Source organism: Pyxicephalus adspersus, chromosome 11 (genome assembly GCF_032062135.1).
Source record: "Pyxicephalus adspersus chromosome 11, UCB_Pads_2.0, whole genome shotgun sequence".
NCBI lineage: Eukaryota > Metazoa > Chordata > Amphibia > Anura > Pyxicephalidae > Pyxicephalus > Pyxicephalus adspersus.
The window spans coordinates 56036888-56060555 of NC_092868.1; the positions used below are offsets into that span (position 1 = coordinate 56036888).

Genomic DNA, 23668 nt, shown 5'->3' on the forward strand with positions numbered 1-23668 from the left:
ACACCACTGCTGGGGGTATATATTTGGTCACCAACACCACTGCTGGGCGCTATTATAGCGCTGGCACCAATGCTGGGGGTTATTATATAGGCCAAAATGCTAATTGTTTGTTGGATATATATTGGTTATTACAGCCATCAGTGTCATAATTTCTGGGGTTATTCCTGCAGGCACTAACACCAATGCATGGAATTAAAGCAGAACTTAATTGTTTTGTATACTCACCTGCCCCATTTAACAGCAGGTGCAGTTATTTATTTCCTTATTCTTGTCCTTGATTTGATCTTTGGCCATCTTGTTTGGCCAAGCTGGGATGACGGAACTCCCTTGCAGGAGATAATTCAGTCCTAGCAGCTGCGAGGGAAGCTGGGATGTGGCGGATACCCCAGCAATCTGGATTCTGAAATCACACTAAGCTACACATGCGCAGCTCATTTAAGTTTGACTGCAAAGATGGTGATTGGGCGGATAAGAATTGCTACTGCTGAGGGGAAATCATCTGTCCCTTTCTGCAATAAAGTCCTGCCTGATCCCAAATTGGTAAATGTGAAACTTTAGTTCTGCAATAATAGTGCAGTCAAGGGCACCAGTGCCAGGGGCTATTACTGTAGTCCCTGGCACCAAAGGCAGGGGCCATTACTGAAGTCACCGGCACCAACGCAAGGGGCTATTACTGAAGTCACCGGCACCAACGCGAGGGGCATTTACTGAAGTTACCGGCACCAACGCGAGGGGCATTTACTGAAGTCACCGGCACCAACTTCAGCTTTCTCTTCAGTATGCACTGTGGAACCTTGAATAAAGTGCATCACGACTGAAATTTTTAGACAATTAAGTGCATCAGAGTTTACAGATTTTAAATAGGCTGCTTTATACACAGAAAAATGCTAGTGGGCAGCCCTCTTAACACATGTGATGCTACACTGGTGGTCCTATCACATTTTCAGGCTGACCACCAGTGTGGATAGATAGATTATATACACACTGGTGTGTTGTAGCATACTACTCCCAACATCTCTGTCTGCAATTGATTCTCTGGCACAATGATGTCTATCATTTTTTGAAATGTTTAAACAGATAAAACATATGCAACACATATAAAAAAGATGTTTTAATCTGTAATGAGATTGCTTCGTTATATACACACACACATAAATGCACAATAACTCATAAATATAAACACACAAATATGTGGTATAATCTTAGATAAAAAATAATTAATTTTCAGAATCAAGAAGGGAAATTCTTTATAATAAACTCTCATTTAATTAAACCCAGGAAAAAATTGAATTGCATTTCTATGCAGAACACAGAAAGCTCTATTTGTGAATGAGACCCTGTAATGTCCCGAGATGTTCCTCAGCCTGGGATATTTAGACGCCTACGTGCTGCACTCACTTTGGGACGTCTTGTGTAATGCAAACATTTTTACATACGAGTGCTAAAGAAAAACAGGTCCCTGTTGTGATTCCTGGGCTGCTGTCTGGGAATGAAGACAAACATCAAAGACTTTCCAGATGCAGAATGTGTAAAGGGGGCTCTAAAAAGTAATTCACGCTGGATGCTACAAGATGATGTCACCTTGACTGATTCTTTCCATGAAGTACCCTGAACGTCCCATGACCCTAAGCTGGTCAGCATTCCTGTGTGCCCCTAACCATCAGGGAAGGGTTAAAACACAGCATTGTTGGGGAAAGATTACACTTTTGGGAGTAAAAAAAAAAAAGCATGGCCTGCCCAAGCCCCTCCCTTAGATTTGGTATGAGTCAAGCAATCGAATTAGCAAGCTGGCACCTGGCTAGGAGGAGGAGAGGGGTTAGGTGGGAGGGTGAATAAGAAAGGCTCCAAGATGTGGGATATTTAAGTTGCTGCAGGACGTGCATTCAGAAAAGCAAAGACAAACAGCAAAGAAGTCCCTTCCTCCAAAAACCTAACGAAAAAAGAGCAGCTTTGTACTTCTCACAATGAAGCTCCACTTCTTTGCCTGCATCAGCATCTTCCTACTCTCTCTAGGTGCCGTGCCAGTTCTACTGCAGAAAGCTCCCAAGAAAAAGCCGCTCGGCGCCAATGGCTTGATGAAGTTGCCCGCCTGCTGCGAGGAGGTACGAGATCTTAAAGTCCAGATAGCCAACCTGAGCAGCATGTTAGAGGAGCTGACCAAGAAGCAGGAGACCGACTGGGTGAACGTTGTCATGCAGGTGATGAAGCTGGAGGGCAGCTACAAGCAGATGGAGACGCGGCTGACGGACGCTGAGGGGAAGTATTCAGAAATGAACAATCAGATAGGGATCATGCAGCTGCAGGCGGCCGCCCAGACGCAAACTCAGACTACAGCAGGTAAGAAACACGGGGTGGCAATATCCACGTGGGTCGGATATAATCAGCAGATGGCCGCTGCTGCCCAATAAGCCGTATATACATAAAAGCTTGTGTCAGATGATTATTATTAAACAGGATTTATAAAGCCTCAACATAATACACAGCGCTGTACATTAAATAGGGGTTGCAAAAGCCAGACAGATACAGACCGTGGCACAGGAAGGGGAGAGGACCCTGCCCCGAAGAGCTTACAATCTAAAAATCAAAATAGACATTGCTTTCCTTTGCATGCCTTTTATCTTCAATGCCGTCAATCCAAAAATCTGCTTTGCTGTCTTGCGGTTTGGGCTAAGCCAGAGACATCCAGATCTCCCAGTCCTGACTGCAGGGTCCCCAAATTTTCAAGCCATGTGAAAAGAAATTATTAGCAGGTGGCAGCCCCTATATTGTAACCTAATTCTTAAGTAACCACCCAAAATCAGCCGAGTGGTTACTGAAAAGTGCCAGGTGGTGCGCCTGGCTAAAAGTGGCTGGGGAGAACACTGGACTGTGTGAAGATTACTAGATGCCTTTACTTCTAAACCAAAATCCTGGAAATTTCACACGTCATGTTTCCATTTGTTGCTATAAGAATCTACTAGCCCCTATAATTCTGTGAGCTTTCTACCTCACCGCTATACTTTGTTCTAATTTTCTAATGCTTGGTTCCTCAGTATGTTTCATTTTTCCATCATCTTTGTAATATGCCCCAACTGTCCAGTGCTCCTGAGCTGCCACCCTAAAACAGCCGAGTGGTTGCTGAAAAGTGCCGGGTGGTGCGCCCAGCTAAAAGTGGCCGGGGAGAACATTGGACTGTGTGAAGATTACTAGGTACCTTTACTTCTAACCCAAAATCCTTGAAGCCATCAGCCGAAAAAAAAAAGTGGAAGGACAGTTGCTTAGCAAGCAGATGCACAAACACAACCCAGCTGCCTAAATGATCTTCTAGCAGAAACTTGCTAATAATCCTTCCACTCGCACCAAAAGCACAGACAGCCCCCTCTCCTGTCGTTAGTTGGGATTAGTGTCAAAAAACTGTAAAACAATCTGCACGGAACCCTAGGGCAATGAAAACTAAAAAAATGAATGAGCGCAGCGATTGACAATCACCAGCTGGGAAATGTTTGTAGCCATGTGGGTGGAATGGAAACACTTTGCTTACAGAATGGGAACCAATTTGAAGCTTTTTCTTCCCACATACCAACATGGGATGTGGAGGCTTCATAATGAGAAATTTCACAGGTGTCCAAGGGTGGAGAGATGTGTGACAGGGCGTAAATCAACATTCAAGGAATGGATCGCTTGGGGCAGGCTTCAGGTGGTCCTCACGCGTGCCTCCAAAGTATTTTTTTTTTTTTTATTGGCGGTTTCTTAGAATATGTCTGAAATGTGCAAAAGATTTACTGCAGGTGGGGAGGAATTTGATGCTGCGATCTGTGCCATCACAGCGTTTGCTGAGGCTCTTTTTCTAATGGGAAATATTTCTTTTATTTCACAGATGCTCTTTATGACTGCTCGTCCCTCTACCAGAAGAATTATAGGATCTCAGGTGTCTACAAAATGCCTGCAGATGAGTTTTTGGGGAGCCCGGAGCTGGAGGTAAGACATATCACAAATAGTTTTCCCTACCTGTGACATTTACAAGCTTGTTTAATACATGAAAAGCTGAAGCCTTCAAGAAGCCATGATAATCATAACTTGGCTTTTATTCATTTTTGATTGGCTGCTTTTAGTCCAAATAAATAAAGAATATCAATAAACAGGATTTGTATAGTGCCAACATATTATGCAGCTCTGTACATTATATAGGAGTTGCAAATGACAGACAGTGACACAGGAGGAGGGGATGACCCTGCCCCGAAGAAATGATTGCAATTGATTGCAATATTTTGTCATTTTTAGGTCTACTGCGATATGGAGACCCAAGGAGGAGGATGGACTCTCATACAGAGGAGGAAAATTGGTTTGACTTCATTCAACAGAGACTGGAAGCAGTACAAGGAAGGCTTTGGCAACATTCGGGGAGATTTTTGGTTAGGCAATGAGCACATTTTTCGCCTGACCAGAAGGCCAACTGTCCTGAGAGTGGAGTTGGAGGTAAATATTATTCACACTTATAAATCGCTGCACTACACCTTTTGTGCGATGAATCTTCTGCCCAAATCTTATTATTGATAGATTGGTTGTCTCACTTTAAGGTTACATCTAAGCCAATAGATCTCCCATACTGTATACATTCATTGTCAGTGTTCTCCCCAGCCTCTTTTGGCTGGGCGCACAGCCCATACTTTTCAGTAAGCACCCGATTGTTTTTGGGTGGTTACTGAAAAGCTGGGTTAAAATACAGCTTCCTCTTACCTGGCTTTAAAAAAATCTGAGGAGAACACTGATAGTGATGTGACACCTACACAATTCACCAAAGTAAAAAGTGTTCAACATTCACCACATCTTGTTTTTTTTTTTTTTTCTTTTGAAAAATGCTGCACTTTAAGTACAGAAAAATATTCTTTGCTCAGCCAGAAATTCAGTGAGCTTCCAAGCTGCTAAGCTTATGATGTACTGAAATCCCATGCAGTGTTGTCAGTCCTTACCAAACTCAGGAGCTGCAATTACTCATCTCAACTACAGCTCCATCCTGTGGTGAAATGTAATATAACACTGTACTATAAAAAAAACCATTGCATTTCAATAGACATAAATAACACAAACCCCACGCTAAAAGGGGCTGAAATCAGAACCTACATCTAGTGGTTTTAAACAATGTGCAATATGTTACTTTATGTCTAAATCTGCTTTTTCTTTACTTTCTGTAATTTTAGGACTGGGAGGGACACGTGCGATACGCAGAATATGCCCAGTTTTACATCAGCGACGAACAAAACCGCTATCGCCTCTTCCTTGGGAACTACAGTGGAAATGCCGGCAGGGACTCCCTCCGCTATCATAACAACACAGCATTTAGTACCAAAGACAAGGACAACGACAAGTGCCTGGACGATTGTGCAGGACTGCGCAAAGGTATGAGACGCGGATAGAAAACAATTCTCTTCAGATACACCAATATAAAAAACAGAAACTTCACCGGAGGTTTAGGCTTTGCAATACGCTGTGAATGCGATTGGTTTTGTATTCAGATCTAGTAAATGTGTAGGAAAAAATAACAGTGAATATTAGGAGCAGATCTATGTTGAATGCAGGCACGGTTTCAAGCTGTGCAAAGCTAAAAGAAACCTTTCACTAAAACAAAGTTCACTTGCATTGTCTGGGCTCCTACACTTTTTAAACCCTTAATAGTTGAACAACTTACCTAAAACAGTGTTTAAGCCAGAATTTTCTTCCTGGGGTGGGAAGAAATTGTAAGGCAGATGGCAGCCCCTGTATTGTGACATAACTCAAAAGTAACAACCCAAAACCAGCCGGGTGGTAACTGAAAAGTGCCGGGTGGTGCGCCCAGCTAAAAGGGGCTGGGGAGAACACTGTAAAAATAGAATTGTATTATGGGGATCCTTTGCACCACTGAATGTGATGTCACTGTCCATCCAGGAAGAGTCCTCTGGAACACAGAACAGGCAATATATTGGAAGACAATCGTTCAGTCCGTGCCAAGAATGTCTTCTAATGATTTCAGCTGCCGTGTCCCAGAAGTATCTTCCTGGAAGGTTTTCTTTTCTTCAGCTCATTACAGCAATCATTAGACAATGATGCTAAATATGTCCCTGGCATATGTTCCTTGCATTTACAGTGCTCAACCTAGAAAGTTATTTCAGGTGGTTGGAAGGAAATTGTAGGCAGGTGACAGCTCCTGTATTGTGACCCAATTCATCAATAACCACCCAACAACAGCTGGTTGGTTGCTGATCAAGTGCTGGGTTGTGCGCCCAGCTAAAAGGGGCTGCGGAGAACACTGCAATTACAAATCTGTATGTGATATACAGAAAGCAAAATATGAAACAAGTACGCTAAAAAAAAAAAAAAGTTATTATTCACCGATAATAAACAACTTCCTCTCTTTTTCCTGTAGGAGGATACTGGTACAACTGCTGCACAGACTCCAACCTGAATGGTATTTTCTACCGCAATGGAGAGCACAACAAGCACTCAGATGGCATCAGCTGGTATGGCTGGCATGGCTCTACCTACTCTCTGAGGAGGGTAGAGATGAAGATTCGACCTACAGACTTCCAGCAATGAGAGGGGAGAATAAAAACCCTGCTAAGCATCCAATGACCTCAACACCACCAGTTCCACGTCTGGTGCTATTACTTCCTTATTTTGATCCTTGTAGAATCCAACTGCACTGTGTATACAGAGAGTTAGTCATTGACTTGGTGCTGTGGACAATGGGGGACAGCGGTTTTGTCGGTTTGGTGACTGCGTGCTATGATAATACTAACAAAATGACCACCAAGCTTGGAGATGCAGGATAAGCTGAGATCTCTAAGTTACAGACACACACAACATCCCATCTCTTTATAGAGAACATAGAGACATGAACTACACACTGAACTAACACAGCTGAGTGGGGCCGCAGATGTATACATGCAATTAAACAATGCAGTTCCCAGGACAACCACTAGAAGAGACTGCCACCCTACCTTCCAGTACCAGAGATGCCAAGGGGTGGGTTTAGGAAAACCATAGAAGAACACCAGAAAAAAAGGAGATCCAATCAGATTCCTTGCCTTATTTTTGAGCTTTACTCCACTTTTGCCCTTGGTTTTCTTAGTGACTTATTCAATCTTAGTTGTAAAATTGACCACAGAAAGAGAGTGTATATAGGTGATTATTCCCTGGGATGTGACTGCTTTAGATACTGTAAAGTCTATTTTTATTTGCTTTAAAAAACTGGAAATAAAATTATGCTGATGGCCCAGGGGCCAAAAATAAAAGTTTTTTTATGTAAAATATTATGTCAGAGTTGTTTTATTTCTTGCTGGGGTGTGCATACCTTCAAAAGGTGTAAAATAGTAAAATGCACAAACACAATAACAACCAATAATAAATAGTAACGTCACAGAAACCAAATGTCTGCAAAGAGGAACAGTGACTCAAGAAAGTTACCTGCTGATTCCTTTACCCTTTGTGTATTTTAAAGGCTCACATAAAGGACGCCACATATAAAAAACAGCTTTGCAATGCACGTACATTTGTCAGTCATCAATGGAACTATTCACACTGGAACTGCCAACAAAATAAAAAGGGCAGGGAAGGTGCCTATTGCTTAATGTGAGCTGGGCCTTTTTTCTAGTTCAGTTGATATAAGGAAACAAAATGACCCTATGCTGGGATAAATTAAATTTCTTTACATTCACCTTTAGACAAGTACAGATACCCTAGAGTGAACATGTGCTTTTCCAAAGAGAAAACATCTGGATGTAAACAGTAACACTACATGGCTCACAAAAACATATAAATATGTCAATATTAGAGGCTTAAGAAACAAATGTAAGTTCCTGGATGTTGGTACACTATAGTACAAATTTGGTCTTGGTTAAGCATGTTTCCCAAAGGTCACCCATATGTCATATATATGTGATGGGCGTTATGTGACCTACAGAACATGACAGCTGTCATCTGAGACTCTTTACAAGACCTAAAATAAGAGGCGTGGAATGTTTCGAGACCCTTTAACCAGATGCCATGTGAAAGCAACAAAGATCACAGTACAGACCACACATACTCCAAGGCATTTACACACTGTGACACGTCCTACCTGATCAAAGACTCCAATATGGCTGGAGAGGGTCCCTTTTGGAATTCCAGTTCCTTGTAATGCAAGGCTTTGGCATAAGCTCGACATTTAGAGGCTCGCTCTCCCAGGAGGACCACACCATTGTCGTCTCGCAGTGGCAGGGGACCCTAGGGGACAACCAGAGGTAAAGTATTACCATCTACACTGGACAGGACAAGGAGGCAAATGTCATTAAACAGTAATACTTTCTGTGTAAAAATAAGAAAATAAAGGAATTGTGTTTCTTCAATTCTTCAAAATGTTTTTTTATTTGTAGGAGGCATGACTCCTGCAAAGAATATAACTAGGTATTGAAGCTTTAAAGTAAACATAACTGAGACTGTTGATTCAAGGAACATCAGATTGCTTCATGGAATCAAGAAGGAATTTTTTTTTCCTGTCGGAGCAAATTGTACCAGGGTTTTTTTTGCCTTCCTCTGGATCAACTATTTCCATAGGGTTTTTTTTATCTGGGATATGTTTATTTCCATAGTGGTTGAACTTGATGGACCTATGTCTTTTTTTTTTTCAACCTGACTTACTATGTATGTAACTATGTAACCTAATGAAAAACAATACTGTGAAGAGGTCTCATTGTAATAAAACACTTTTTCTATTTAAATTCATAAAAATGTGCAAATTAAAGCTGAACTCTAGGGATGAAAAAATCCTAATGCTTGCAGGGGGTCCCTTTCCTCAGGGGAGGATATATAGGTCAATGCTGGGGGTGGCAAGATTAAAGCAATAGGTTGATATACTTGGCTTATTCCTTGCTACAAATCCTACAAAGCACTGGCTGCCAGGGGAGCCAGGAATAAAGTATATCACCTTAGGCCAGCCACATTAGCCCTTCACGCAGAAATGTATGTACTTGGTGCCCTTAGAGATCTTGCTATGTGTATCCATACCTGAATATTATAGCAGACTAACCTTTTAGTTTGCATCCAGTGATGCAAAGTCAATGATTCCCTTTGCCATCACTCCTGGGCTGCTGTCTACAGCTATGAATATTTACAGAGGAAGTTACTCCGCTGATAAGCATGCAACTGTGAACTGCCAGTATTGTACACCCTTAAGAACAAGTGTAGCAATTATTGTACAAATTGAAAAAAATGTTAACAGGAAGCAAAAGAGGTTTTATTGCAGATGAGACATACAGTGTCTATTCTGTCATAAAACACGAACAGACTCTGTTTTGTGTTCAAATTAGTTTACTACTTTAGGTTTATCACATACTTAAAGCTTAACTCCAGCTTGCATATTTCTACAGGCTCCTCTCCTGTAATTGCGATGAATTAGTTTGATTAGGTTTCTCAAAATGGGCACTAGAAACTGCAGCAAGTCAGATAGAGCCTACCTCATTTCCAGGATTATCTAGCTATAATCTAACTGCATCTTACAGAGAAACACAAAGACCTAGTGGGGATGTCACTGGATTTTAAATAAAGTATGTCATAAAGGTGAACAAGCTTTACTAACGTCATTACTGTGTTAATGCAGGGAGAGGGAGGAACCAGGCAAGACAAATTTAGGCAGGATTCAGCTTTAAGTACAACATATCTAACATAACTGCCGAAATGAGCAAAGTCCTGGCGAGTTTCTACTAAACAGACTATTCCTTTCAGTAGGCTAATCAATTTGACTTTGGGCCAGCAGACACTGAAGGACTTGGGAAACAAATTCTTTTAGTAACAGCAAAAAATGATAACTGAAGTCTAAGGGGCATTAGTTATCTGCATATTCGCAGTAACCAATTCCCCCTTATAGCAAAGCACACATTTACCTTGTCGCTGTGCTCCATAAACTCTGCCAGATTCAGCAGAGTCTGAGTGACTTCAGCGATATCCTGAGAGGTCAGGGCCAGCTCTATGCTGCGGATAAGCTCGTCTTGCTGATCTTCATTTAGCTCCGACCAGCAGGAAAGGAAGGCAGCATTAAAGAGATCTCTGTGGCAAAATACAAGAAATATTTAGCTTTGCAACATTCATAGATACTGGTTGAGAATCACAAAGCTAGGGACCTACCTAGCCAGAGGATTGTAGGCCTGGGCTAATGACCAGCAGGATCTAAGGGCAGGTGAAGAAGAATCTTTAAGCAGCTCCACACTCAGGCGTCTCAGCCACTCCAGCCAGTCATCTTTGGAGACCCTGCGGGCTGCCCCCCATGCCTGTGAGAAAGAGAAGACCAAAACAATTACTGAGCAAAATCTAAATCGTCAAATAACCAATGAATTTATTAACATACCATAGCAGATTGTAGTAGTTTATAAACTACCCCTGTGGGATCTCGGTTAAAGTCATTTTATCCTGGATAAAATATACTTGGGTAAGCAAATTATGTACAGAAGAACAAATCTTTTACGTCTCAATAACACATTTTTAGTTTATTTCTAAGGAGAGGAGAAAGGTTAGCACTGCCGTTTGGTTTTCGTTACTGTCTTGGTCTCTAAAAGCAAGATTGCTTCTCATTACCGGTTTTAAGGCCCACACAAGAAGTGAAGGGAAATCTATTCAATGAAGACATAAACAGGAATAAAAACCTGACTAAAGTTGTAGCCTTTGCTAAATCTCTGCCAAAACTAAAAAGGGTCCTAGCTGGAGTTTGACTTTAAAGCTGAAATCCAGTATAAGCAAACATTTACAATTATATTGTATTTTGTCAAGACCTTTGCAATTGTCTGGTGGTGGGAGGAGATTTATTCTTATGCCTAGAGATTAGCTTGAACATTTGTACAATCCATTTAAAGTAAACCTGTACTAGAAAGGGTATAAAGTTGAGATATAGTTGGCAAGATAAGGATTCCAAACTCTACTTTTAACACCTCAGCAATACTCTTAAAAAGATTTGATGAGAGTCTTTTGAAATTCCTGATTTGGGTAAGGAACATGTCCCCCTCCTCCAGCCCCAACATAAAAAAGTACCTATAGTGCCAACTATTTGTCGAATACCTAACTTATATTATACCACAATCACCCAGCACAGTAATAGTGGTATTAGACAAGCAAGTCAGTCACATACCTTCTGCAGGTTGGTGGTGCTAACATGTAGCTTCTTCATTGGTCCACTGTCTAAGGGACCGCTGGAAAATGTTTCACCCAGGTTCCCCTTAATGGGTCGATGTTGGTAAATCAAAGGGTCCTCTTCCTCGTCAGCCAGAGTGTACCCCTAAAACATGAACAGCCACAGCAGTGAATAGTACAGGCATACAGGGTTCCATGATTAAAAAATACCTTTTACTACACATGTTAATAATTGATTCAGGTTAAAAAAATGTATGTTTGTAAAATATTAATCATTTTGTTGAAGTGAGGTAATATGAAATATAACAAATTGTTGATTTGCTTTATGTTTCTGATCAGCTTTGGGCCCATGTTAAAGGCTCCTCTTTAAACCAACCAGATGTCCACAGTCTTAATGACATTAAGGGACATCCAATGTCATTTGACCCAGAAAACTGCAGGTTGTCACCACAGTACTTTACACCCCCAGAAATATGAAGGAAGATACCTTATCTGCATCAAATTTTTAAGCCACCCACTGAAAAATAAAAAAGAATGCCACTATACTCACCTTTAATATCCTGCATGTCAGAACTTCGTAACGTTGATGTAAAATTCTGTGTTTCACCAGAACTTTATTTACCATTGGAATAAATATCTGATACTGAAATGAAGAAAAAAAAAGAAAGTTATAAATATGGCATATTCCTAGTGAGTCATTCTATATTTTGTACAGTTGATATTTCTAAAAAATCCACAGCAGCATGTTAAGCTAAAAGAACACATACATTGCAACCCCATATAAAATAAATAACTGATGCAATAGGACACATATTACTGGTCCCATACGATCCAAATCTAAAAGTTGCTGTAATATGTGAATTTTAGCTAAAAGGCCCCTATAATACCTTACTGCTATCCTTCAATTGTATGTAATTCCCGGCAATGAATTTGCTTACTTTTGGTCTGGTAAATATACCACCAATAAATGTAAAAATGATGCAATCTTGACAGTGTTCTGCTGTGAATAAATCCTGTGTTATATCAAGGAGAATAATTAGTCCTCCCAGTTCTTATCTTGGGACTACAGATTGATTTTCTTTTAGGTTGGTAAAATTTGAGAATTAAAGTGTCTAAATTAAAAATAAAATAAAACCCCAGACAAATCTTTGTCAGGTTAGTGTGTGCAAGTTGTAGACCAGGACTCTCCAGGCTTTCAGGAAAGGATAGGAAGGCATGTTTGGTCAACTGATCCTCATTCATGTACAGCAGAGGTAGGCAAACTTTTGTGGCCACTAGGCCATTTCAAGGGTGGGCAGGAGCAAACTAGGCCAGACTCTCTCTCGAGTTCTGCCCTAATGGCTCCGCCCCCTGAAGGGAAATCCCTTGCCACCGTATGCAAGGCAGAGGAGATGGATTTTCCTTCAGGGGGGCTTTGCCCATTTGCCTTGGCGGCGGGGAGGGTAGCAATAGCTCAAAATAGGGGAGCCACAGCTCAAAATAGGGGAGCCACAGCAGGAGGAGGCTCAAGAGCCGCATGTGGCTTCCGGAGCTCAGGCTCCAGTAGTTTGTTCTGGCCTAACGTCACCTGGCCGATCTGGCCGGCCAGGATTAGGCCGGATCGGCCAGGGGGCGTTAGGCTGGAACAAACTACCGGCTAGGCCGTATCTGGCCTAAAGGCTGGGGTTTTCCTGACTTCTGATGTACAGTTTTATTGGGGAACAAACACAAAACGCACCTTTAGTAAAAGAGAGTGTTTGTCTCTCTGTAGAAAAAGCCAATTAGACTTTAGTTGTATTATTTCAAAATGCAAGTACTGGGTTAGCCATTGTTTAAAGCTAAGTGACGTAAAGTAACTGCTTGTGATGCATTGACAATGATAGGGCATAAAATGCACACCACAAACATGTATCATCCTGGGTAAACCTATCGCCACACATGTGGCTATTTGATAAAGTGTCTAAATGTTTAATTACAAAGCTGCAAAGGAGATAAAATTGTTGTTTGTAATAAATAAAAGGAGAGGAGTTTGAAATTACTGTGATCAAATATGGCCCAAGCATCCCATTCTCCTTCTCAGTTCTGGTGTTTAATTGTTTGGCTTCAACTGAGCTCACAACAGATACACAAACACTGGGTTTGATTTATATCAAAGCTCTCCAAAGCTGCAGAGGATACATTTTCAGCAGTGAACCTAAGTGATCCAGCAAAACTGGAATGGATTTCTTATGTCATGTGCTGTAAAGAAAATGTTTTTTTTTCCTGGACCATATCCATTCCAGGTTTGCTGGATTACCCAGGTTCACTGCTGAAAGTGTATCCTCTCCAGCCTTGGAGAGGTTTATTAAAACAGCCCCACTGTGAGAAGCCATTTATAGATCATTGAATCACATAACAGACAGTCCCATCCCCAGTGAAAGGTAAACTGGCGATACTGCTGAAATTTAAGACCTTTGCATTGTGGATAATGTAATTTTCACTTGCTGCCTATGTTTCCGTGCTAATGAATCTTTCACATAACAGACTAAAAACCTGCAAGATGGTCAGTTTTATACCTTCTTCCCCAGTTGGAAGACCAGGGAGGAAAGCGTATCCATGGAGGTCTGTCGCAGCTCAGGGCTGACATCCAATGTGCGAACAATGGGGTGAATTATTCGAGAGGCGTAATCTGTAAAATCCAGCGACTCGGTCAGACGATCCACAGTCTCCAGAGCCACCCTGCACAATATTAAGAAAATATTTTTAAATTTCATGGGACAGAGATGTTTTGTACACAATCACAGAGAGAATTTTGATTTGGTTGTTTACTTTACATAAACAGAGGAGGCAGAAGACATAGCTGATTTTAAGGGATGGCTTAAAAATTCAAAATGAGGTATCTAAAAAGAAATAACTTGAGTTAATCACTGCTTGTTTGTATATTTAAATTCCATCTTCAGCTACAGAGCCTGTAACTGGACTGCAAAGATAAATATGTGAATTCTAACTGAAATACATATGAAAGATACAAAAAAGCACTATCACATGGTGTCCCTTGAGGGTCACATACAGGCCAGGATTTTCAGTCATTTTCTGACTCTTCGTAAACCCCAATTTACAAATTTACCACCGCTGGGTATAAAAATATTAAAATTGTGTGCAGATCCCAAGACTGGAGTTGGACACCACTGCATGTATATGCACATAGGAAATCTCTAAAAGAGGAGCATCATCTGATCAGTAGCTGATTCTTACTTTCGTGCTGGTAAAGGTGCATCCGATGCATCAAAAAGCTTCACAATAGGTGGTAGCAAGAGATGCAAGTAATCATCTAGATTGGCTCCAAACATTTGGATAGCGTTTAGAAGCTAAAGGAGGGACAAATAAATGTTAATATATAGAATACTATTTTAAGCATAAAATATGTATTTATAGCATTATAGTTTCATTAGGTACCTTGATGGTCACTGATCGCCCAGCGCTGGTGTCATGCATGAATACTCGCAGCATATGTGGAATAAGCTGAGGCAGGTACAACTTAAACTCTCCTCCTAGTGCCAGCACAATCTGCTCAATCAATAAGATAATGGTACTCTGAATGGGATTGTTCATAGTCCAGTAATCTTGCAAAGAAAAAGAATCCTAAAAAGGAAAAAGGGGTCTGTAGATAATTAAATTTTACTGGAGAACGAATTACACATATTTGGTTGAGAATGCTTGGCACTACCATTCAAGCAATAATCCAGTTGACAAAATGACAAGGAAATACTTTCTACAGTTATGTATTCTAGAGATTCTGTTTCAATAAATGTTCAGAAAGTAGACCTGGACAGATAAACATTTGCACAGGAAAAAAAAAAGGAATAGGCAACGGTTACCATTAGCAAAAACAATGTTAACACAAACTAGATATATCGTTATACCTCTAGCCACCATAATGGCCATGGGAAGTGATAGACAGCCTCACAAAACAAATGGTCTCCGACCTTTCTGACAGAAGGGCCTTGTAACATAAAATAACATTTTGCCATGGCCGGTATATGTACAGCTTACACTACTCTGCTATTCTCAGCAGCTCCGCCTCCTGTCAGCACATTAGCTGAGAAAAGCATAAAAGTAGTGTAAGAGTCGGTGTGCTGTCAGAGCTGCTGGGAATGGCAAAGAAGTCTAAACCTTTCATACATTGCTCTTCCTTTTTCAGCAGCTCCTGCCGTCACATTGTCACTAGCTTTTTTAGAAGCAGGGTAAGGAGGATTGCTGGCGCTCCCGCAGCCTGCTCTTTTGCCTCCTGTCATTTGCTGCCCCCAACTCACCAGCCACAGACCAGAATCGGTTTGCGGCCCAGGGGTTGGGGACCTCAGCTTTAAGGGAACCAAAGCCGTACATGCTCCTGCAATTGCTTGAGTGAAATTGTTTCATGATCTTTTCATTATCGTGCATACTATTTTTTCACTAAATGTTTTTAATCCACGGTAAAAAATGAAGACTTTATGGAATGACATCTGTGACATGAAAGGGAGTTTTTTTTCTGGGAATAAAAAGCTGACAAAAACCCATTTGCTTTTAAAAAAGAATGCATCACAGGAGAAATATTCCAAACAATCTATAGGGTCAAAGATTCCATTTGCACAGCTTATTAGAAGGGGGAGAAGATAGATTTATGCTTACTTTTATCAGAGTAAAGATCTCATCCATGTAGGGGCGGATATGACTCCGGACAAAAGAGACCAACATTCCCAACTGTTGGAACATGAACTGTGGAGAGAAAGATGACACATATAAAACAGGGGAAAAGCTGAGAACTAATTAATTCTAATCATTCACAGCAAATACATTCTCTAGTATGGTAGAAATGCAGCCTGTTTCATAATAAAACTAATTCTCCTTCCCCACCATCACACTCGATTTCCATTATTAAAAAAAAAGTTATCCAAAGGAGTTTTTCCTTTGCCTGAGTCCATATGTTTCTCTCTAAAACTCCTGCATTGCTGCCTGGTTACGTCAACACTTTCCATTGTATGTCTATTGGTGAGATCTTCCCAGGTGCTAAAGATTCCAGGGATGACCAAAGTTCTTCACAAAAATTGTTTATCCAGGATTAATGTAACTTTTCAATCTCAGAATACCCTCTCTGAGAAATTCCAGTCTTATCCAGAGCAGTAAAAACGACAAACAAATATCTGCCCTCATACATTTTAGAACAGAAAATAACAATAAGGGGAACACAATGATCATAGCCAAGAAATGTCACTTACCTGTGGCGACATTAATCCTGTCCTCTTCTGGGCCGAAGTAGAAACAGAAAATAAAAGAGGTGAAGAAACATTCTATTAGGATGATGCACATACACAGCATAACTAACCACTATGACTGGAAACCCTAAATTAGTTGGCAACATTATCTTTAAATTATATTGCTGAGTTATTTTGTTTTCTGGGTTAGTAAAAATAGCAAGACTGGCTAAATTTTAATTGCTGTCTGTGTCCCCTATGCGGAGATCCACCTTCATTATTTGTCAATAGCATTGACAAATGATGACCGCAGACACTGCTGGGTAAAATGCATCCAGGGAAAGATTTCTTATATTCACCAGCATCTCACTAGTGCTCTAATCAGCTAAATTATCAGAGGAAATAGGAATAATGAGCCCATGAGCATACCTATGCACTACATTAGTAGTGTGGGAGGGTTAGTAAAAATAATGCGACAAGTTAGGTTTTAATTGCTGTCTGTGTCTCCTATGTGGAGATCCCCCTTCATTATTCGTCCTGGTCAGCATTGTCAATGGCATAAAAAGTGATGAAACTCCAATAGATTTACAGTTGTTACTAGAAGAGAAGGTGGGGTGAATCTTAATAGGGACACCTGTTCAGGTAAGACTAAGCTAAGGAGACTCCCCCACACTTTGGAAATAATTCTTCTAAGTTATTTTTACGTTTTTGGGATAGGACATGAAAGGAAATCACTTAAATGGGAAACAGAGAGCAGAGGCCCATGCGGTAAAGAATGAGACATTTCTTCATGACTTACTTGAGGTGAAGGTTGGTGAGACTGTGGGGAGAAGACATAAATCAAACATCAGTAAAGTCCCAGAAAAGAGAACCTGTATACATCAAGCATGGTAAGAAGCACTGTATAAATACACACCTCCCGCACGTTGTTGTCGCACAAGCGAATAACACTCAGAAAAGTCGGCATAACTTGAGGTAGGAACTGGACACATTTCAGTCCTAGAGATTTGAAAATGAAGGTGATGGCTTGAACCACCATGGTATGATGGTTGGACAGAGACTGGTCCCTAAGGATTCGCATTAGGGTGACCACAGACACAGCCGGGTAAAATTCATCCAGAGGAAGATTGCCCATATTCACCAGCATCTCACTAGTGCTGTAATCGGCTAAATGAAAAGAGGAAACGAAAATAATGAGCCCATGTACACATCCATGCACAAACGTAACATTTAGGTTTATTCAAAAGATTAATAAAAAAAGTTAATGACTGGATAGGATGCATTAGCAAGACAACTAAAAGATACCAAAAATAGCTAATTCTATTGAGATGAATGAAATTCAATAGCTTTTTTTTTCTGTGTTATTGTTGTTTACTTCAGGCATTTTGTCAATTCCTTACCAGAGTCTTGGTTGGCCTTGGACTCTGACAGACTGAGAGCTGATGCTTCTCTAGACTGGTCAATCATTCCAATATTCACTTTGTGCTTGTATGGGTCAAGAGCACCCAAGAGACCCAGAACTCGAATAGCCTAGGAGAAAACAATGAATTAAACTTGGTGCCTTCTGTTCAAAATATTCCACCATGCTACAAGCTTAAATTAACTTACTTCTCGACGGATACCCTGATTCTGTTCAGTCTTCAAAAAATTCAGCAGCACCTCCAGCAGGGATGGGTACTTCCGGTATGGTTCTACCACATATCCTGTACTAGCTACCAATTGACCCAGAGTCCACAGAGCCACCTAGAGAGAAGAACAAGGTGTCAGCAATTTTGTCTCAGTAAGTTCCAGTTTTGACAATGGAATATGACATGACTAACCTGTCTCTTGGCCAATAGAGACGAGTCCTGCAACATGTCCATAATAATGGGGAATAATTCATCCATCCACTTTCTCATCTCTAGCCCACTGACCTGGAAAGGAAAGATAACTTGTTATACATCAATGAGTGGACACAAAAAAAAAGTACTGGATAGTCTATTAACAAGCAAAGAGCTGTGCCTCAGTTTCTGAATCACTCTTTTAAAGACCCTGGGTTAAAAGGAATCTCCAGTGAAATGACAGATAATATAGTTAAAACAATAGTAAAAAAAAAAAAAAAAAAAAAAAACACATAGGATGAACTGAACAAAAAACCTTGATGTGGCATATGCAGTTTATAGCGAATATCATTTTCAGAGTCTGCAGTTCTGTAAACTGGGTTGTGCACCTGCAGTGTACTGACTGCCTTTTTGCCATCAATGATCGCTATAAACTTTGGGGCATCCACCCGTTTCCAACACACTGTGGTACACCCTTGTTTTACTGCTACCATTATTTTACTGCTAACTGTTGAACTTAAATAACACTAAAAAAACATTCATTTAACCACCTAGCCGGTATGCCCGTACGAAGGTCGGGCAAAAAAAAATTGCTAGGATGGTTAACCCCGTAATTTTGTCACAGCCTTACCTCCATGGTCCCGCTGTGCACATCCAGCGGGACCATGGAGGTAAGGATTCCAGCGTCGTTTTCCTATTCCAGCGTCGTCCTCCGTCCATCGTCGTCCGTCGATCTCCCTCTCCAGCGTCGGGTGCCAGCGGGACCGGTAAGATGCCGGCCGGTATCTTGTGTTCCGCTGCCCGGCATCTTGCGTTCCGCCGCCCGGCCGGCTGAACACAAGATCCCGGACGGCTGAACACAAGATCCCGGCCGGTATCTTACCTGGTCCCGCTGATCGTCCACGTCCGTCTTCGTCCAGCGCCGGATGATCTCTGCAGGGAGAAGCCGTCCGGCGGAGAAAAAAAACCGGACGGCTCCTCCCTGCGTGCGTGATGACGTCGGCGCGTGTGTGGGAAATTCAAATAGAAACTCATTCATTTTGTATTGGATTGAATACAAACTCCTGTATTCAATCCAATACAAAATAATTCAAATAAATACAAAGTTTGTAATTGGTAAATTCAAACTGTCATTTTGTATTGGATTGAATACAAACTCCTGTATCCAATCCAATACAAAAAATAAAAAAAAATAAAAAAAAAGTAAATAACTTGGAAATTCAAATTTATATTTTGTATTTGATTGGATACAAACTTGCGTATCCAATCCAATACAAAAAATAAAAAAAAAGTAAATAACTTGGAAACTCAAATTTATATTTTGTATTTGATTGGATACAAACTTGCGTATCCAATCCAATACAAAAAAAAAAAAAAAAAAAAGTAAATAACTTGGAAATTCAAATTTATATTTTGTATTTGATTGGATACAAACTTGCGTATCCAGTCCAATACAAAATAATATAAAATTAATACAAAGTACATAACTGGTAAATTCAAACAGTCATTTTGTATTGGATTGAATACAAACTCCCGTATCCAATCCAATACAAAAAAATAAAAAAAAAATAAAAGTAAATACATTTTTTATATTCATATTATCTACTAGAACCCCTGTTCGGACATATTTCTGTAAGTTACAAGTCTACAATTTAAAAAAAAAATTTCATGAAAAACAGTGGATCACTTTTGGTACAGAAATCTAGACCTCAGTGTAACGCTCAGGTGGTTAAATAAGACATTTCTAAGTACTTGTCTGGAGTTTTAGAATCATATTGACTTTTTTTACATCTCTCCACCGATAACAGGTCAGCAGTAGCCCACAGCATTAATTACCAACCCCACAGAAAGCAGAATTCCCTTTGGCTATTAAAGTTTACCATTTACTAGTTACATAAAAAACACAGCATCACATACTATCCTGTTAACATGAAGAACAAAATGGTTCCTCCTGGTAAACAGGATGCACACACGTACCTGAGCAAGCTCTCCAATTGTTGCCAAAACATTGGTCACTACTCCAGGGTTAGGATCTAGGTCACGGAGCTTCAAGATGAGAGCCTAGTAAGTACACAGAAAGACCATTGTCAGAAAGTGTTTTTAACAGGAAACACAAGGTGCAGTATTAGTTACATAAAATTGTTATTACAAGAAAAAGCCCACAGTTTTACAAAAGAAGTTTTGGTAAAGTGAAAAAGCATCTATGAATCCTATCACAACACCTGAATGAAACCATACGTAGTGGTTTGAGGTAGGAATGAATGGATTGTGGAAAATGTACTATGAACTGGTATGGAAACATACTTGGCAATTTACTGGGGATCTGTAACTACAAAAAAGTTAAATTAGGTTTAATCTGCCTATACTTAGTGCCCTGGTTCCTCCCTTTTCCCTCAACATACTAAAAATATTTAAATAAAACATGTTTGCATTACCTAACTTATTTTAAAACCAGTGAAATTAGCACTGTTTTTTTTTCACTTCTCTGTGTAATGCTGATTATGGCTTTTAGGAGCAGGCAGGGGTGCTGTAGTTTTCTGAAATTACCAAAAGCGCGCTTAAAATGTACTACTGGGAAAAATGATTTTTGGATGTGTCCAACAAAATGTTCTAGTGCGATCATCAAATTTACACAAAAGGCACATCTCTCAGTTGCTGGTGCTTCCATCTTTGCATTGTCTTCTTTAGGGTTCTGGAGTCTCTAGCCATTTTGATTAGCCAGACTGACCTAACTTCCAATAATGTGCACAGAATATATTTCCTTACACAGAATCATGCCAAGACTGTACTTGTGTGGCTTTTTATGTACACTAATACAAAACGCTGCTGACAGACAGGCAGAAATAAAAAAATTTAAGATCTAGCTGCGAAATGCTCTAGGAGAAACCATACCTTAAGTATTGGCTCCATATAAGGGCGGATAAGCCTTGGTGCGTTAGACACGAGGTGACCCAACATACGAGCACTTTGTTCCTTGTTCCTTCCAACTCCACTGTGCTCCAGCTCTGTCAGAATCTGAGGATATACAGGATGTTTAGATGTGGCCCAGTGGATAGCACAGATCCCAAAGCATCAATCTGCTAAATGAAACCTACCTGGATAAGCATCTTGCGCAGGAATGGCATGACAAATGCAGGATTCATGCTGCTAAGACGACCAATTGTACAGATGGCCAACTCTCGTATCTCAAACACCTCATCATTCAGAGCCACAAACAAGGCCTGAAGGTTCTCAGCCTGAGCCAGGTGGTTATCAAAGCGTTCATCCAATGAGGCTAGAACACAGTAGCGGATATCTGGGTCTACAAAAAGGTGGAAACGTTGCAAGAGAGTTAGTGATTTACTTCCTAATATATAAGTAGTCTTCAGAAATAAATATAGAAAAAAAGTCTATAGTATTTGGACTTACCTGGGTCTGTGATTCCAACTACCAGGAGTTTGCCCAGAACATCAGCCACAACTTGCACTGCAGTCTGACTTACATGTCCATGTGCACTCAGTAGCTGGATTGAGGGGTTCAGCAACCGGGAGCAGGTACGGGCAGCTTCCATTCGGATTTCCTTGTGCTCGCTGTTCAGGAAATGGTCAGCACAATGACGTACAAACTGTGTCAGTGAGTGACCTGAAATTAGAAGATCAGAATACTGGACTTAACATCAGAGAGTAATGTAGATCAAAGTGATGTGAGTTATGAAGAACCAAAACACTTTATTGGTACTGGAAAGTAAAGCATTCATAGTTTAATTTTAGTACAGTGGAACTATATGAAACTGCTGTAATACTTTAGGAACATTCATTTCCACCAGGCTTGCCCAAAACAATCTTTTCAAAAAAACTGCTCTAGAAGAGAACAGACCCAGGCTGGTATCCCATTATATGGGTGGCCTTTTTTGATTCAGTCACTACATCTCTTTCTTACAGATGCAGTATGTCCTCTCAGATCTGCATGCCCACAAAAGCAATTATAAGGGGTCCCACTCTCTCTACTGGATTTGCATTTCGTATTTTAGTGCTAAAGAAGAATACAGAACACTAAAAATGTTTAGGTAGGGGAGAACATTGTCAATGGGATCTTGCTGTTAAAAGTAAAAAATTAAAAGGAAACCAGTGGGCCATTTAACCCATTAGACTCCACCAATGAGTTAAATATTACCATAAGATAGACTGATGTTTGTTGGGGGGAACCTTGCTTGTTCCCCATATATAAATATAGCTTATAAATAAAATTGCTTAACAAAATCACAGAGTAAATCTAGCATTGAAAAAAAAACTTCTATATAAAATTAATCATTAACAAATCTTACACTGGTGAGAGTTAAACAGCTAGAATAGCTGCATGTAAGCAGTTTACATTTCACAATCACTCTATATTTAGATTGCACCTGGGCCCAATAATACGTTGGAAGTGGAACTAGTCTCCAAAAGAGAAGGACAATGTCTAGGTTAGCTCTCTCAATATAGCTCTCTAAATAAAGAGATTAAAGCCATTACCTTCAAACTCAAAACTTCCCAATGTGCGGAGAGCTAGGGTAATGCTGCCCACATCACTGGTTTCAGGGATATTTGTAAGACTCGGAGAGGAGAGCTGCTGTGCTAGGCCCTTGGGCATGCCTGGGTGGCGGAGAGGTTTGTGCATAAGAACCAATGACAGCATTTTTAGCAGGCCATCCTGAATGTCTTTCTTCAATGGCGAGATGTGACGACACAGGTCATACAGCACAGCGGTCAGGGCAGGGCTAGAGGGAGAAAAAGTATATAGTGAAACTGCCCCATTACCATCACCTATTCTTCAACATCACTATGAATACACACCTGAGCCCCACAGACAGCATCGGCTCCAGAAGCTCCTTAACTTCTTGCTGAATGGTGGGACCCAATGCTCGTGCCAACATGCTGATACAGGTAAACACTGTGGCATCCACTTGTATAGTCTTCTGCCTCCTGTATAAAGAAATGGTTCACAGTCAGTGATGGCTTACAACAAAGCAGTAACTTATTAAAAAATTCGTAACTTTTACACCCTGGGAATGATTTAAGAATTAGATCAGAAATCAAAGCTTACATAATCTTTCAATATTTAGGTTTAAATCAGATGGTCACAGAAGCCCACAGAAATCTTCAGAGCTATTATCTGAAACATATTTCCCCCGACCATACCTATGCACCTCATAGAATTCTACACTCCTTATGTAAGGGTTTGACTGTGCAGACAAGGCAGGGGGCAGGTGGGTTACTACAGGTCGGGGACAAAATGATAATCATAGTTGGTCTGAAGGTATATTTCAAGCAGCAAAATCAATAATTGGACTGTGAACCATACACAGCTGCAGCAATTATTATGGCAGATTTAAATTTACAAGCTATGCTTTTTTAAAAATTCACTGGCTATTAGTGATATTTCTGCTGATTTGGTCAGGTTCTGTCTCTTGCCACAGTGACAACAGTAGCGCCATGTAATCTACATTTTCTAAAACTGGATCAAAAGACAGCATTCTGTGCTGAAAAAAACAACAAAAACAACTCATATTACCAGCAGCTCAATAATCTGACA

At 40.5% G+C, this 23668-nt stretch overlaps 2 protein-coding genes across 11 annotated transcripts in view; one reads left to right on the plus strand and one right to left on the minus strand.

Moving 5' to 3' along the window:
- The window catches only part of MTOR (mechanistic target of rapamycin kinase), a 90963-nt gene that overhangs the window by 60109 nt on the left and 7186 nt on the right, over positions 1-23668 (minus strand). For 9 of the 10 annotated variants that reach the window (XM_072426926.1, XM_072426918.1, XM_072426923.1 and 6 more), the window contains exons 10-30: positions 22930-23058; positions 22609-22853; positions 21527-21739; positions 21214-21419; positions 21011-21133; positions 20096-20179; positions 18119-18211; positions 17907-18041; positions 17699-17828; positions 17215-17465; positions 17098-17118; positions 16323-16349; positions 15736-15822; positions 14524-14709; positions 14323-14435; positions 13644-13806; positions 11660-11752; positions 11108-11254; positions 10114-10256; positions 9873-10035; positions 8072-8217 (exon numbers count right to left, since the gene is read on the minus strand). In XM_072426926.1, the coding sequence (XP_072283027.1) occupies positions 8072-8217; positions 9873-10035; positions 10114-10256; positions 11108-11254; positions 11660-11752; positions 13644-13806; positions 14323-14435; positions 14524-14709; positions 15736-15822; positions 16323-16349; positions 17098-17118; positions 17215-17465; positions 17699-17828; positions 17907-18041; positions 18119-18211; positions 20096-20179; positions 21011-21133; positions 21214-21419; positions 21527-21739; positions 22609-22853; positions 22930-23058 (2898 nt within the window). The remainder of the gene's footprint in view (positions 1-8071; positions 8218-9872; positions 10036-10113; positions 10257-11107; positions 11255-11659; positions 11753-13643; positions 13807-14322; positions 14436-14523; positions 14710-15735; positions 15823-16322; positions 16350-17097; positions 17119-17214; positions 17466-17698; positions 17829-17906; positions 18042-18118; positions 18212-20095; positions 20180-21010; positions 21134-21213; positions 21420-21526; positions 21740-22608; positions 22854-22929; positions 23059-23668) is intronic. The other variant, XM_072426917.1, reaches the window with a different exon arrangement.
- ANGPTL7 (angiopoietin like 7) lies at positions 1877-7263 on the plus strand. Its single transcript, XM_072426461.1, has 5 exons — positions 1877-2337; positions 3857-3957; positions 4261-4455; positions 5178-5376; positions 6380-7263. The coding sequence occupies exons 1-5, from the start codon at positions 1965-1967 to the stop codon at positions 6547-6549; spliced, it is 1038 nt and encodes a 345-aa protein (XP_072282562.1). The 5' UTR covers positions 1877-1964; the 3' UTR covers positions 6550-7263.